Source organism: Onychostruthus taczanowskii, unplaced genomic scaffold, assembly GCF_017590055.1.
Source record: "Onychostruthus taczanowskii isolate IOZ18803 unplaced genomic scaffold, ASM1759005v1 scaffold27, whole genome shotgun sequence".
Classification (NCBI taxonomy): domain Eukaryota; kingdom Metazoa; phylum Chordata; class Aves; order Passeriformes; family Passeridae; genus Onychostruthus; species Onychostruthus taczanowskii.
This window is the reverse complement of record NW_024500017.1, coordinates 8,603,335-8,619,996: the sequence shown is the minus strand read 5'-3', so window position 1 is coordinate 8,619,996 and position 16,662 is coordinate 8,603,335. Positions and strand designations below refer to the sequence as shown.

The following is a 16,662-nucleotide window of genomic DNA, read 5'->3' as shown; positions in this document are numbered from 1 at the left end:
GCACAGCTTTCCTGTTCCTTCCAGAAGTTATTTTTGGAGGGAACGAGCCCACACATCAAAAGAATTTGGGATACTGAAGGGAAACAGTTTATCTGCCTCCAGCTGGTATCTGCTCTGTGTTTAGGCCCAAAGGATACACCCTGCTACAGACAACATCTTCAATTGATGTCAACTGGCAGACCCTTGAAGACTTATCAAACTCCTTTCCCAAGGAAAGATTTACTCTGATTTGATTTAGCATCTGAGCTTACTCACAGAATTAGTCCCAAGGACTTGCAGCTTTGGTTCGCCTGATTCCAGAAGTTTGGCCACCATATGAAGGAAACTTTCCACAAATGGTTTTATGCTTTGAGAATGGCAAGCCATTAGAAGTTGGTCCAGTGCCTCCATGGCAATTAAAACATAACTGAAAATTAATTAGAGACAGATAAAGATGTATTGCATTTATCATTAACTCAATTAGTTTTACTTAGGATCTTACCACAAAAAATAGAAAAGAAAGAACGGAAGGTTCATATTTCCCACGGCATAAAAATGACACTTGGGGCTATTTTCTACTTCCATATTTTCTTTATTTTTCTATTTTTTTGGGAGGAGATGGGGTGGTGTAGGAGGGAGGGAAGTATAGAATTGAGTGTTGGCCATTTACCCTTTCCATAAAGTTATAAAAACAGCTTTGGATGTCACGAAGGCCAAAAAATGCTGGTCTGTGATGGATGCTGCTTTTCTTTAACAATTCCTGGCCCTTCTTAGACTTCATATTTCTCACTTAAATATTTTATTTAGCCAAAAGGTCTGAAAAGAAAGATAATGCTGTTTTCCTATATCCTGACTGCCATTCAAGGGTGTATTGGGCTTACATAGCCAGGTTATGTCAGCAAGGGGTTTCAGGGGTGGTTTCTGTCAGAAGCCAGGAGTTGCCCCCATGACAGACACAGCCAGCTCCAAGATCAACCCCCATTTCCCAAACCAGAGCCCCTCAAGGACACTGGAAGTGCCCACAGGCAAGCAGATATGCACAGTGCAGAGCATGGAGGACTCCCTCCTGGAGCAGGTGGATGTGCCTTGAAGGAAACTGGTGCCCACAGAAAGGCCCAGCTGGAACAGGCTTCTGGCAGGCCCCGTGGAGAGCAGCCCATGCAGGAGCTTTTCTGGCAGGACCTGTGATCCCATGGAGGACCCATGCTGGAGCAGCCTGTTCCTGAAGGACTGTACCCTGAGAAAGAAGCCATGCCAGAGCAGTTCTTGAAGGACTGCCTACAAGGACAGACCCAAGGCCAGAGCAGGATAAGAGTGTGGGGAAGAAGGAGCAGGAGACATAAGATGGTACAAGCTGACCACAGTCCCCAGCCCTAACCTGCACTGCTTGGTGGGGTGGAGGTAATGGACTTGTGAGTGAATTTGAGCCCAGGAAGAAAGATGGCTAGAGGAAAGATGTTTTTAAGATCTGCTTTAATTTCTCATTATGCTACTCTGTCATTAATTGGCAATAATTAAATAAATCCTCCCCAGGCTAAGTCACTCAGTTCCACCATCAGGACAAAGAGATCTCCCTGTCCTCATCTCAACCCATGAGCTTTCCATTTTATTTTGTTCTCCATCTGGCTGAGCAGGAGGAGTGAGAGCAGCTGGATGGGCAACTGGCAGTCAGACAAGGATAATTGACCACAAAGGGACTGGGTCTGTCTTGCTTTCCAGACTTGATCAGAACAAACATGATGAAATTCCATGAGTCGTTAGCATCTATTTTTAATGACTTCTCTCCTTACCCATAGCGATGCCTGGCCACATCCCTGGTCAGTCTCTCTGCCAGGTAAGCCCCAATTCGATCCAGCTTCTCTGGTGCAGAAACTGCATAGAAAGTCAGTTTCTCCATGTCAGCTTTAACAAGACCATCCTAGAAACAGAAATACAAAATATAAAATTAAAGAGTTCATAGGAAATAAAAAATGTTCCAAGTGTTCTTCCTTTTTTTCTAGTTAACATTTAAAGACCAGAGCCCTACAGATGGAAATAAGCTATTGAAAAAAACCCCAAGCTATTGAGCAAAACTGGTATAACCTTAGCTCAAAAATCAGCAACATTAAACAAATAAAATATTTTTAAAGGAAATGAAGCAACTAGCTTGCTCCACCATTTCTTTGAGGGAATGGGTATTCTAAGAGAAGGTATGTAATGAGATATGTTCTATGATACCAGTTCTAAGAAACACTTCTTTCCTAATAGCAAAATGTAATTTTTTTCTCTTCCCATCCCCCCACCAAGTATATTCAATGCACAATTTTGATAAAATTTACAAACAAGATTGTAGTTTAAATATTTAATATTGTAGTTTAAATGTTTTATTTCTTCAGTGTCAGATCTTTAACAAGGCCAGCCCCCAGGCATCTGAGGGCGAATTGTCAGATAAAAGATTAAGATATTAGTTCCAACATGAACTATAACATGAATCTGCTCAGATGAGGTTATAATCATAATTATCAGGTAAACAGGATAAGGCTTTTTGTCTTTTTTTTCCCATGGAAGTGTATAAAAGCATTTATTTTCAAATAAATTACTTAAAAGCTTTTAAGACATTCATTACTGATAATGAACTTTATCAAGCAAATCTTCTGATACCATAGAGAAGGTGTGCAACTCAAGGGAAACATCATGAACTGGCTTGTGTCCTCCACTGACCCAATGAATACTAACCAAAGCAGAGACTAAGAAGTGTCAGCTCAGAGCTACTGAGTCAGATTTAAACTAAAACACTACAGCTGTAGCATTTCTACACTTGTATCAAAAACTAGATTAGAACAAATAAAACCATAAAACCATAGGGTTCCATGCATTCAATATACTATATACACAGAAAACATTTCCTTTAAAGCCAGTATTATGCACTTACATAATATCTGGCACTCAGTAACATCATTTTAAAAAAAGCCAACATACTTTGTAAACATATAAGCCAAATATTATGCAAATACTGACTGTGCTGCTCACTTCTACTATAACAAAAAATATAAAAATTTGGTAACACACTTAAAAAATAGAGCAGCAGAAACATAAGCTCTTGATCACTCTGAACTGTCAAATGATTATGTGTACACATACACATTCCTCCATGGTAAATAGAAGTTATTTATTTTCACAGAGAGTAAGAGTTAGGCTTTAATATAGCTCCAAGACTGTTACAGTGAAATGAAAAAATAAAATTGTAGATGAGTATCTGGAAAAATTTTTAAAAAACAACAGAAAAACCTTTTCGGGTTACAACAGTCCAGCAGAACTACAAAAATGTTCACAGTCAGTAAGTCAAGAGTTAAGAAATTAAAATCCTGTAGAATACCAGAAAATGTTCGCACCTGCAACCACAAGAAAGCAAATGTTTGTGGTTCTAAAAAGTGATGAAGTGCTACCGCTGCAGCAGAATACCTTGTTTAATGAAGTCTCTGTTTCTCTGAGCAAAACATACTAATTTTATTCTTCAGTGTGCATTCTTGCTTTGGAAATGGAATTAGACCAGATGATCTCCATGGATCCCTCTCCAGCTAAATTGTTCTACTAACCTCTCTTAAAGCTATTAAGCGCTAAAGCAGAATTTATGGTGAAATGTTAAAAAATAAAAGAAAAAATAAAATTTTAAAAAATTGCTAAAGCACAAGGTGTAATCACATATTTTCAAACACCAATCCCTTAAAATGTTAAAGTCATGACTCACTTTTGGATCTTCAGGAAATATGTTGTCTACCAGACGCTTGTAGCGAGGTCGCAGCGCAGCACAGCAGCAGCAAACTCCTGCAGAGAGATTTACCCAACGGGATTTAGGATGCAGTCCTAGGGACTCATTTGAAGGGACAAGCTGACAAGCATGGAGGAAGAAGATAACACTGAATTCAGCTTGCTATCAGCAAGAAAGCAAAACCAAGGGAACTGAAAGTAAGTACAAGTAAGTCGAATAAGCAAAACGACTGTCACACTGCAATACAAAAATGTGCAAAGATCTCGGGTACCAGAAATGCACCTGCCATCCACACTTAAAAACATGCAGAAAAGTCAAGGCATTTTAAAACTGAGTCATATTAAAACCAAAGCTACTTCATTTGCAAGTTTATCTTCATTTTGAATGACTGTTTCAAAACACTCAAATGTGCATTATGTGCATTATTCTAAAAAAAAAGAAAACAAAAATGAAATCTGTTTTAAAGGCACCCATATAAACCAATACAAACCAATATAGAAAACATGCTCTGGCTTCCTTATCCCTTATCCTTCCTTTTACTGGGCATCAGTGAAATGACAGTCACTTGAAGCTGAGAAATGAGGTTTTTTTAAATTTCATTTCTACTCTACTACTAATCCATATAATCAGAACAATGCATGTAACTTCAATTTTATTAATTTAAGTCATACTGCCTGCTTTAAAAAGGTAGCAAACCAGCAAAGCATTATTTGGTCCTTTTTCTAGCACTAAAAATTACTAGAACTTTGGAGTTAGGTTAAAACTCAGCAGGAAGAAAAAAAAAGTTTCTACGTATCTGTCCATCTATCAGAGTAGACTTACACCCTTGTTTTTAATTTTTTTTGGACAAATAAGGTTTTAAATGTTTTAGTGGGCATTTAGTGGGCAAGTGAGAAGTGGGCATCTTATTAGACTAACTTATTGGTCAAACCTCAGATCAACACCAAAGCAGCTCTAATGCACAAAAGCCAAGGAGTAAACAATTAGACACTCAATAATAAGGTATCAAGCAGACATGCAGCTCCTGTCTTTCCAGTCAAAACACCTGAAGGATTCAGAGCAGCTAAATACCTTACAAACATCTTATTAAAAATATCCATTTACATACAGAAAAAAATCTTTTAACACTGCTAAAAACAGTAAAAAAATGCAAACAATAAAGGGTATCTTGGCAGAAAATTTTGACGATTACAATTTCTCTGCAAAAGCATCAAGACTTGTACGTCTTTACTTACGATATCGAAGTAATCTTAGAAGTTTTTAACCACACTTATCAGAACATATGGGAGATTCATAACAAAGATTTCACCTGCTGTACTTTGTTTTAATTACAAGACTCTACAGGAGTAGACATTCTCCCTCAATTACAACTGATTTCTGATACTATTGTCTCTTGGACAAAAAATGCACTCTGCTCATACTTTGACAACTTAATTCTTGCCACTTATTTAATCAAAAACAATTACTGAATATAGATCTATGATTTTAAAACTGTGCATTAACTTGAAGTTCTCCCCAATGGACTTCGAGTCCTATACCACCAGTAACATCAACACTGACTTATGACTTCAATACATAATTATGAAAACAAAAAAGCACTCAAGCACAAACAACCAGATATTGAGAGTTTTTTTGTTAAATACTACTTTGTTACTACTGTCAAGTTCCTCATACCACTCCTGCTGATGTTTTACTCATGGAGGTCTAACAAATGTAAAAATCTACATTTTCATAAAAGCTGTAGGTATGAAGTAGATAAAATCGAAGTTCTTTAATATGCTGGAAAATGTAGGTATGAAAAGAGGTTAAAATCCTACTTGACTTAAAATAGAAATAATTTAGTTCTATAAAAACATTCTATTAAGAGCAATGACATGTAACATCTTAGAAGTAAAATCATAATAAGAAAGGAGTACTGTATTATTGTTGTGTATACCATTCCGTATTCAGAAATTCAAGAAAGACCATCAAAATCCACCAAAACCCATGTATTATTGCTATTTCTTGAGGCAGATATGCAAACCTGCAGCACACTTTGGCTCAGCACTCTTTGTACTTAAGTTTTCTACCTTAAGGTTGACCATTAATTTTGGTCCATGGTAAACAGTATGTTTGATTAGTACTAAATATAACAAAATATTCTGACAATAACTGTAGCATACAACTACCTAATACATAACAAGAGCAGAAAAAGAATCTAAAATTTTGCAAGACAGGCAATTAAAAATACTTTTTGGAATTACTTTCTCTCTCTTTAAGTGAAAGAAGAAGAAAATCTTTGCAAAGAACTGCAATTTAAATCTTAAAATGGTGTTTCAAACCTGTGCTAATTACATAAAATCCAACATAAAATCTGGATCCAGTTACTTCTTTGAGATGGATAAAAAAGATCAAGTAACAGTATCAACTCATTCTGACAGCCTTACCAGATGGTTTCACTTAATGGAAACATAATATTGCTCTATTGATATACTGCTCTCTAAATTTATGGAACAGAGTGAATTTTGACACCAAAAAAAGGCCTAACAATAAGTATGCATAAGATTTGAAATTTCCTCCTCATCTTGAATTTTGGCAGTATCTTTACATTGCTATGTATTTAATTATGGAACTGTTTACATGGGGAAAAAACATCCATAAACTTGTCCAAAATTCTGTATCATCAATGTATGAACTTAAAAAACTATGATGCTAAACACCATCAAAAGAGCTTCCCACATTAAACAGAACATTCAAGACTCAGAAAGTGAGATTTAATCTGTCAAAGTTTTCAGCTTCCAAGCTGAGCACTGTCAGAAATAAAACTGACAGGCACTCCAAACAACACAGAGATAAATGACAAACTGAAGCAAAAACCAGAATAGTTAACAGTCACGACACAGATTTTGTGGGAAAACTACTAATCATTGCTCAGTTATAACATTTTGATATAAGCATGAAAGGTTAAAAAAATCGTAGGAATAGCTTTAAAGAATGTACGAATATTTAAAAAAACCCAACAACAACAACAAAAAGACAACAAAACAAAACCCCCAAACTACATTAAAAGTAACCCATAAAATAGGAATATAGGAATATTTTACTACATAGACCAAAAAGATGAATCTTGTCAAAGATCGATAGAAGCTGAGCAACTCAAAATGGATTCGCTACTTCTCAGATACCAATTTAACACAGGTAAAAATTTATTTGGGGAAACACATTCATTTCACATAAATAGACTGTTTTGTAGGTCTATAGAACACAGGTTTAAAAAAAAAAAAAAAACCCTGTTCCATTTTATGCGGATTTATAGAGGAAAAATCCTATGACAATTCCTTTTTAGTGTCAGACAAAATTTACATTTTAATGGCCTCCCCCTTGCACACATCTTTACATCATTTTATGCAAGTAAATATAAAGGTTAAAGCAATATCTACAGAGAATTCTGCACATGATAATTAATGTATAAGGTTTAAAAAATATTGTTTGTTTCTCCAATAGTGAGATTTTTATCAAGTTCAAACATGCACATTCTCTTCTGCTAAAGAAGTCCGATAATCTCATTTTTCGTGTTATAACTGTGCACATTTACCAGCTGCACAGGTACTTCTTTTTGCATATATTTGTTCTACACAAGAACAGTAAGACGTAGCCCCCACCATCAGAAAATGGTAATTTCACCTACCCAAACACATACATGGCCTCGGCTCAAAAGCAGAATTATAATCATAGGCTTTTTCTTGCTCAACAGTTGGAACTTGCACATACTGCCTCATCCTGGATATGAGTTCACTCTCGGGGAACTGTCTCCTTTCCCAGAAATTTGCTCTCTCACACTGGCATAGCTGCGGTTACTTCCCGCGAGGGCTCTGCAACACTGTAAGCTTATCTGATCAGCTCAGTGACATCTGCATAAAGCCACCAAACACGTGAAAAACCTCAGTATCAAATTCTGTTAACAAGGCCAGGCACAGGACAAGAGAAAAGAATAAAAGATATATTGTCAATGTGTGAGTCACACACATTCCTCCAATGAAACTGCACAGACACTTTCATTACTTCAAGTAGCCTGGAACACACAGTTCATTATTTCTCTGACTAGAAGTAAAAAATCCGTATAGTTTCAGGTAAAACTGTCCTCAGACAGCTGCCACATATCACTGTAGAGTGATAAATATTTTAGCAAAACCTACTTGCTTGGTCTTCCTGGAGAACGGACACAGAGTAATGTATTTAAGGCAGACTACTGACCAAAAAGACTTTTTTAAACAGAAAGGTTTACATCTAAGATTAAAGAAACAATCTAAAAATAATGACGGTATCATTCTCTCTAATAATATTTCCTAGTTTAGGAAGCAAGGATTACAGAATTTAAATCATTAACATGATTATGATCCATCGGGTAAAAAAACCATCGGGTAAAAAACCAATTTTCAGTTAAGCAATTCTGAAGTTACTTTCCAGCTTCCCATTAATTCTCAGTATTTTATTGTTTCACTTCCTACTTTACATCCACTTGGGATACACAAATATGGGATATGCATAAAGACATTTTTTATAAACCCTGGAAATAATAAGTACTGTTTTAAATAAAATCACAGCTAATAATTTCCACTACATAAAATCCATACCAATTCAACAGTTAAAAGATTAGTGCTAATATACTCAGAGAAAACACTGAGCTGCATAGAAAGTGTCCCCACATAGTTTACTACACGAAACCCTATGTTGTAAATTAGAAAAATCGCATTACTATAAAGCTGTATTTCGAAATAGGGTGTCTGATTATTTGTGCTACATCTTACTCATACAAAATTACAGGAAAACAAAAGTTTCAAGGTGGGTTTAAACATAAAAGACTAAGTTCTGCCAATTGAGTTTAAAACTGCCACATTTTCTTCTATCAAAACCTAGGAAATCATCTGTTTTATCTAATACTGGAATTTCTTCCATAGTTTTGTCATGTTATCTAATACTGTTGTCAACTGTCTACAGAGCATTAATAACCTGAAGCAAGATTTCATGTTCACTCCCTGAATATTTTTATTATGTCCCAAGCCTGGATGTAGCCATCCCTACCTTTATTTGTACTTGCCCAAGCTTTTTAAAAAAATAATATTCTATCAAAAAAATGGTGCAATTAACACAGAAGTTTCAATCTACAGAAAAATGCATGTTTTGCTAATATCAAGCAACACAGTAATATTAAAATTATGTTTGGCTGTTCAATGTACTTAAATATAACTTTGCAAAAATTTGACTGTAATACATGAAACTTTCAGTTTACTTATTTTTCTGTATCAGAGATGAGAAATACAAATAAATTTCTTTCAAATATCCTGATGAAAGTGCATAAAATAACACTTTAACCATAACCACTTACTATACTGGGTTATTTCTGAACTGTTAATATCAGTTGATGCATTTAATTCAGAACTAAAATGACTTTCAAGGGTATTCTCATTCCACTATGAAAAAGAGATCAGACATTTTATAACAAGGAAATTATTCCAGCCATATAAGGGAGTTAATTAAAAATATTCTTCAATCTTCTATAAAAAGAGCAACTGCTGTAAGGACGCACTGATCAGCCATTGCAATGTCCCTGGAATGCACTCCCAGAGGGCACAGTGGGCTGGCTCATCATTTAGACAGGATGAAGCCTCATCCCCCAGATGAGCCTCTCCTCCCCTCCCCAAAGCCAGCTGACTTCTACGCGCCTGGCTTCCAGCCTCTCTCCACCAAAACACCCCTGTGGTATTCACATTCTCTGAACAGAGACACAATTCTCGGTCCCAGGATTTTTCCTGGGGAAGGTAGTGAGAAGCTAAGAGAAGAAGAGAAAACAATTCTTAACTCTACTTGCTGCTTCTGTTGTTTGGCACATGTAGAATGTGTTACAGAGATTGTTTACTGAAGGTGATGGTTGTTTAGATTGATTGGCCAATCAGGTCAAAGCTGTGGCGTGGCGTGGCGGTCTCCAGACATTCACAGGTTTTTCTGTAGTATCCTTTTTACTATCATATCTCTTTAATATAGTACAGTATTAGTGTAATATAACCTAGCTTAATAAATTGTTTGTTCAACCTTCTGAAATCATGGAGTCAGAGCACATTATTCCCCAGAAGGGGGTCACCTGCTTCGATACACGCCCAAGAAAATGTCCAACATGCAGATGAAATTTTTGTCTTGAGAACAGGATATTCATCTTGTGATGTGAACTTCCGGACCCCGCGACAGCAAATCCGCAGTAACGCTTAATGGGGAAAATCCCATCCATACCTAGGTTTGAAAATTTTACATTTATTTTTAAAAATATTTTGGTACTCAGTTTATTTGAAAAAAATGAAAACAACACCCAAAAACCCAGTTCTCTGCTTAAAATTTATCATAGTAAGCTAAAAAGTTCAAGTTAATTCTGGTGTGATATGACTTCAAGCAGAGTTCTTCTAAACTATAGTCATATAATCATTAAGGTTGGAAAAAGACCTCTGATGTTATGAAATTCAACCATCAACCCAGCACCAACACCACACTCACCATTAAACCATGTCCCGAAGGGCCATATCCACATGTTTTTTGAATACTTCCAGGGATGGTGACTCTACCATTCCCCTGGGAAGCCTATCCCAGTGCCTAATCACCTTTTCTGTGAAGATTACATTCTTAATATCCAATCTAAACCTCCCCTGATGCAACTTGAGGTTATTTCCTCTTGTCCTATCTCGTGCTACCAGGGAGAAGAGACTGACCCCCACCTGAGTACAGCCTCCTTTCAGGCAGTTGTAGAGGGTGATAAGGTTCCCCCTGAGCCTCCTTTTCTCCAGGCTGAACAGCCCCAGCTCCCTCAGCTGCTCCTCACACTTGTGTTCCAGACCCTTCATCAGCTCTGTTCTTCTCTGAACACAGTCCAGCTCCTCAGTGTCTTTCCTGCAGTGAGGGGCCCAGAACTGAGCACAGGATTTGAGGTGTGGCCTCACCAGGGCTGAATACAGGGGGCGAGTCAGTGTCCTGGTCCTGCTGGTGACACTGTTGCTGATACAGACCAGGTGCCATGGACCTTCTTGGCCACCTGGGCACACTCTGGCTCATGTTCAGCCACTATTGACCAACACCCCCAGGTCCTTTTCTGACAGCTTTCCAGCTACTCTTCTCCAAACCCGCAGCACTGCGCGCTGGAATCAGCATGGAGAGATGCACATCTTACTATGGTGAAAAGCATGTAAAAATAATTTGAATGTAAACTTTTATGAAAGCAAGAAATGACAATTCACATGAAGTTACTAAAAAGAAGTAGGAAAAAACCCCAAGCTAGTCAAATAATGCTCAAACCAAGCTTCTTCAATGAAGTATTCTTTTCAGAGCCAACAGCAATTAGAACAAATCCTCCAGGAAGATATTATTTTGGGGATAGTGTGTTTTGCACACTTCTAATCCATTAAAAGAAAGTTTTCCATTACATCAGGTTCTCCAGTTGCATTCCTGAAGTTTCACCACTAGCAGTGTTTCCATACTATCCCTCCTATCCCCCACCTTTGCTGGTTTCACATAGTAACTTTGCTTTAGTAAACTTGCTCATTTCTGTTTTCCTCAACACATCCTCTTCCTTTCCCGCTTTGAGATAGTACTGTCACTCTATTTTTAATACAGCATTAAAATTACCTAAAACTAATCTGGTTCCAGTGGAAAAAGCTCTATGATATGAGTTTTCCTTCTTAATTCCTGCCCTTACTTATATTCCTACTAAGCTGGCCAATGTCATTTACTTCTCTGACTTCTATCACTGAAGCAATACAAAAAAGAGACTTTAGGAGACAAGAAAGACACATTTACATAAATCTCCTTGACCCCTCTTCCTCACAGCTCGCACTGATAATCTGTTCAAGAAAAAAAAAAAATGAACAGGAAAAGTCCAACTTTCATTCCTGCCTTCAGAATTTGGTTTGCAGTTGGGAAATGATTTCTAGGTGATAAATCCAGTGGACAGAAAAAAACCATGGAGTTTTTGTTTCATCGTACCTTTATTTCTAAGCAAATACTGATTTCATAACAAGGTGTTTCATAAATCAGTGAAAAATGTGATGTAAATAAACGACTGGACTAAAGGAGACAGAGAGTGAAAGAGAGGCTCCTAGTGCTTTGTGTGCTCTCTGAAGAACACGAACTGCTTTTGTTCCTCCATCCAGGAAAAGAGCAGAGCATGGAGCAGACTCCTGACAATGACAAAACATCCACTGTGCACATCCAGTAACACACTGAGCCAGCAGGACATTCTCTACCTACTATTAAATTCTGAATAAAAGTAAAGAAGGATAGGCATTATCACAGCAACCCTGTTCTACTCCTGCTACTTAACACACCTATCTGCTTGTTGAAATGCCTGGCTCCTCCCAACATCCACGGGTACCAGGGAATGGAAAATTCCCAGCACAGTTACAATCCTGGCATAAAAGCAGCCTCTGAGCTCCAGACAATTCTGCTCAAAGCCTGCTTTCACCATGACCCCAAGCTATTCTCTTACCCAGATGAGTCATTTTCAGAATGCTGCATCCTTGAACACTTGCCAAGTGCAGAAGACAGTTGCAGGAGAACTGTACTGTAAATGTCATGTGTGCTCAAAGGCCAAGCCACCTAACTTGGCTAGCACTCCACTGAGAAGAGGGGCTGCAACACCTGCACCTCTCCTACCACCCTGTTCCCTGTTTGTGGCAGGTTAGGGAGAAACATCTAACACAGAAGACCAGAATAGGCTGGTCCACCTCTGGGTTGAGCTGGACACTGAGAGAAAGGAAAGACGCTACACAAGGCATGGCTGAAAGGTAACAGGCCAAGAAGCAACGCTTAGCCTATCTCCAGGGTGGCCAGAGGTGAGTAAGAAGCAGTTCTAGAGGGTTGACAGAGGAAAAACTATTCCAAAAGGGTCACTGTCTACTTCAGGAGCCTTCAAACCATAATTCTGATCAGCAGGTTGGCCAACTACTGGTAAAAATATATATACTTGTCTAAAAGACTCAGTACTTTGGTGCCTAAGTCCAGGCTACAGAATGCCTGGTTCTCAGTCTTAGGGAAGCAGCACATAGGCATTATTTGTCATCTCAGAACACAAACAGTCACTCAAACACCACAAACAGTTCTGCTTTTCAGCAGTTGTTTTAATTCCAGGGTCAGCATCCCAAGAGTAACTGGAATGGCTCCTGACACTTAGGAAAGTTTTCAAGATGTCTCAAGTTTTATCTTGGTCAACTGAAATCTGCATTACAGAGTAGTGTCTTCTGCTTTGGAAGCTGTTGCTTCCCTACACCAAGAAACTGATAGAGAAGTGTCAAAACACTCTCTACTTATAGAATTTCACGAAGACTTTGTCAAGACTACGCATCTTTATTATGTGAAGAGAGCTATTAGGATGGCACTGATAAACTATCACCTGCCCTACAGACAACAAGCCCACTTCAAACCAATGAGTAACTGCTCAGCAAGTGCTCAGGGTTTCAAGTCTTCTTCGAAGGAAAGCACCTGAAGCTTTGCGCATTGAAAAACCTGAATGCAAAGCCACATGAAGAATTTTTCCATTTCCTTAAGATGATGCAGTTTTCTTTCTTAATCCAATCCACAGGGAAGGAATACAGCTGTAGTGGTAAGAACTCCAAGAATCTTACACTGCTGCCCATCTTTTTCCTTAGAAAAATGGGTGCTCAGAACCGCTGCATCACCTCCTCATTGCAGGTATCCTATGACTGCAGTACGTAGGCTGGGAGGATTTAATTCTCCACTCCTGCCCAACGCTGCCTTGCAGCTCACCTTCCCAAACACACAGGGCTGAAACAGACCAGGGGAGTAGGTACCACACCGCCACTTGAAAAACAAGGCACAAAAAGGTTTTTGTGAGTGCAACACGCATGTATGTCATGCTTAAAAGTTCCTAATGAGGAAGCAAAGGTTCACAGGCCTTCTCTCTGGAACCCTCAAAGCTAATGAAGAAAGTAAGCTCTAGTTTCCTTAGCTCAGGAAACTAGATTTTAACTAGTTCAACATAAAGCACTGAGCTGCTCATAGGACATGTAAGAGAGTGTTGTTCTATAGATCCTTTCTTCTATTAAAACATCCCAAATACCAATATAAGCATGGCCAGAGCTTCAAAAACAAGTTTTATCTTCATTTGAGCTAACCCAGCTACATGCTTCAATAGATTTGCACAAATTTTGGAAAACATTTCCTAATTAAAAGAAAAATGTTCTGTTCACAAGTAGTTCAAGACCACATTACATACATTTTATTTCCTGCACACATACACAATGTACACAGAAATTAACATAAGAGTGGCTGAAAGTGTTTCTGTGAATCTAGAACCATACTGTGATATTTATGCTGAGAAAACAGTGGAGCAGTTCTGCTGAGGCAGATACACAGAGCTCAAAACATGACAAAGCATCTGCTCCTGTTCAGTAACAAAAGTGTTTAAATTGTATTGACATTAATGAAAAATAAAATGCTAAACAAAAATGTTGTAACATTACTTCAAAAAACAGTCACAGAGGATACTTAGGTTTCAGAATTAAAATTCTTCTTTAAATATCACCAATCTTCAATTAAGTGCTCTGTCTGTGTCTATTCCTAGCTATTTTACTTTCCCATAAAGTATTTACAAAATAAGATACTGCCATTTGGGCATGGAAACATTCATGTTTGCATTAAAAGAAAAAGAACATTAAAAGAATATGGAGTCAAAAATTTGAAAAAAAACCTCTTTACGTATTATCAAGGACAGCTCCTTGCAGCTGCCAATACATTCCATTTTTCATGTCTTCCTTTCTCTGCAAACAGTTTTACCTTGTTCATCCTGCCCTCACAGAACAGCAGCTTTAGAACAAACCAGCAAACAGAAGTATAGGCAACAGTTTTAAACACAGACATGGAAGACACAAGTTTCACAAAAAAAACCTCCTCCTTCTAGGTCAATATGTATTTTAAAATATTCTCATGATTGTAATCTTTCCCATTAGCTCTAAAGAGTACTTCATCTTGAATTCAGGTTTCCCCCAAGAAATGAAATGCAGCTCTTCTCCCAAGCAGTGGGATATAAGGTTGGAACATATCCCTACCTAGAACCACATATCCCAGATGAGTAAAAAGAAATTTCTCTCCTCCTGTAATGTCTGATGAGTTAGAGAGGAACACAGTCACAGTGGATTTGCTCTTCTGGGCACCTTCAGTAGCTAAAGACTGTGCAGGTCCCTTTTCTACCACAACTTCTGTTTCTCACCAGACTGAACTGGCCAGTCTAGAAGATGGTCAGTGCAGGAGACAGACAGCTTTGCATCTAGACACAAAGAAGTCATTTTATAAATACACCTTGTTAACCAGTAAATCTTGAGTGTCAGCTTTCTGTAGAAACCAGACAGGACATCTGTGGGCACACGGGCTCACTGGTTTCTGCAGCAATCCAGCAGTTTTTGCCCACAACCAGCACTTCTAACCACACTGCAATTCCAACATCAGATTCAATTTGCAAAAATTATGTTTTGTCAGTTCTGAGGAACTTCAAGCTCATGTCTAAACCAATGTCAATAATGGGTCACAAACTCATTTAATAGAAAAACCACAAGCACACAGAAAGTCTTGAAAACAGCCTGCACTGCATTTATTACCAGACAAGAGAACTCTGCCAGCTCAATCATGTCAGACACAGATCAATTATAACTATTCATATTTTATTACATATTAAGTTCACAAATAGGGCATCATCATCCTAAAGTCCTTTTCTAATCATTACACAGTTACATTCTAGTTTAACAAACACAGGATTTTTTTTAATAGCATAAATTATTGGGTATTTGTTAGTGCACTTCTAACAAAATATCCATGAAGCTTTATCCTCACCGATTTGCTTACACATTAACAGCTTTACAAAAGTACCAGCAAGGAGCACTAATTTAGCATAATTATAAAGCTTAGTGTTAGATTGGAATTCCTTTCTCATTCTCTTACTAAGGAGTGAGTAAGCATTCTCAAACCACAATTAAAGACTCAGGGTGCCCATTTCCAGCCAAAGTACAGACTGTTATCAACAAAATACCGTAACAGGTCCAAGTACAATTTAGAATCACAACTGTGCTCTTCTTGAAAAATGAAAGGACTGAGACCTTTAACAGACCTCAAGCAGGACATGAGTTACACAAGCACCAACTATTTTTGAAGTCTTCAGGTCTACAAGTTGTTAAGACTAGGAATCATAGAACTGTAGAATGTTCTGACTACAAAGGGTTGCAACAAAGATCAAATCTAACTCCTGGCCCTGCACAGGGCAGCCCCAAGAATCACACTGTGTGCCTGAGAGCGTTGCCCAGATGCTTCCTGAACTCCCAGCAGACTTGGAAGAGTTTCATCCATCTATCTACCCCACCTCTTTTTAATTTCTGTCTAATGCCTGCATGAATTAATCTTGAATGTAACTTCCTAGAATTGAAATAGCAGTCTTCGAAAGCCAAGAGTGGTGTACACAGCTCATTTTCATCTTCAGCACTCCACAAGGAACGTGATTCCCTAGAGAGTTACTGAGGTTCATAAGGGCCAGCAGTGGGAAGGAAAGTCCATATATCAAGGAACAGGAAAGCCAAAACACTTTTAAAAGGAGTTCACCCTGGCTTTTCCAGAGACATGCATTTAATCACATAATGGAAATCTTACCCCCGCTTCCCAAAATCAATGCTGCTTTGTTGTCATGCACAAAAAATAAAATAGGACACTTGCATGCACAATCAGCATGAGCCTTCTTACCCTTTCGTCCCATGATTCAGAAATCAATAGCAAACAAGGCTGCACATGAAGATTAATCGACTGATAGCTGCAAAGCGATTTCTGTAAATAACAATGACAGCCATATTTTAATAAAGCCCCAAAAAATTACTATGCTACATTTTAATATTTGGGGATATGTCCACGTACAGTTTGAAAGC

General features: G+C 38.0%; 1 protein-coding gene across 4 annotated transcripts in view; it reads right to left on the bottom strand.

Annotated features, from left to right (window-relative positions):
- Nucleotides 1-16,662, bottom strand: part of EFR3A (EFR3 homolog A) — a 76,590-nt gene that overhangs the window by 49,920 nt on the left and 10,008 nt on the right. For 3 of the 4 annotated variants that reach the window (XM_041407596.1, XM_041407599.1, XM_041407598.1), the window contains exons 3-6: nt 16,484-16,564; nt 3,707-3,783; nt 1,770-1,897; nt 256-406 (exon numbers count right to left, since the gene is read on the bottom strand). In XM_041407596.1, coding sequence (XP_041263530.1) covers nt 256-406; nt 1,770-1,897; nt 3,707-3,783; nt 16,484-16,496 — 369 coding nt within the window. In that variant the 5' untranslated portion in view covers nt 16,497-16,564. The remainder of the gene's footprint in view (nt 1-255; nt 407-1,769; nt 1,898-3,706; nt 3,784-16,483; nt 16,565-16,662) is intronic. The other variant, XM_041407597.1, reaches the window with a different exon arrangement.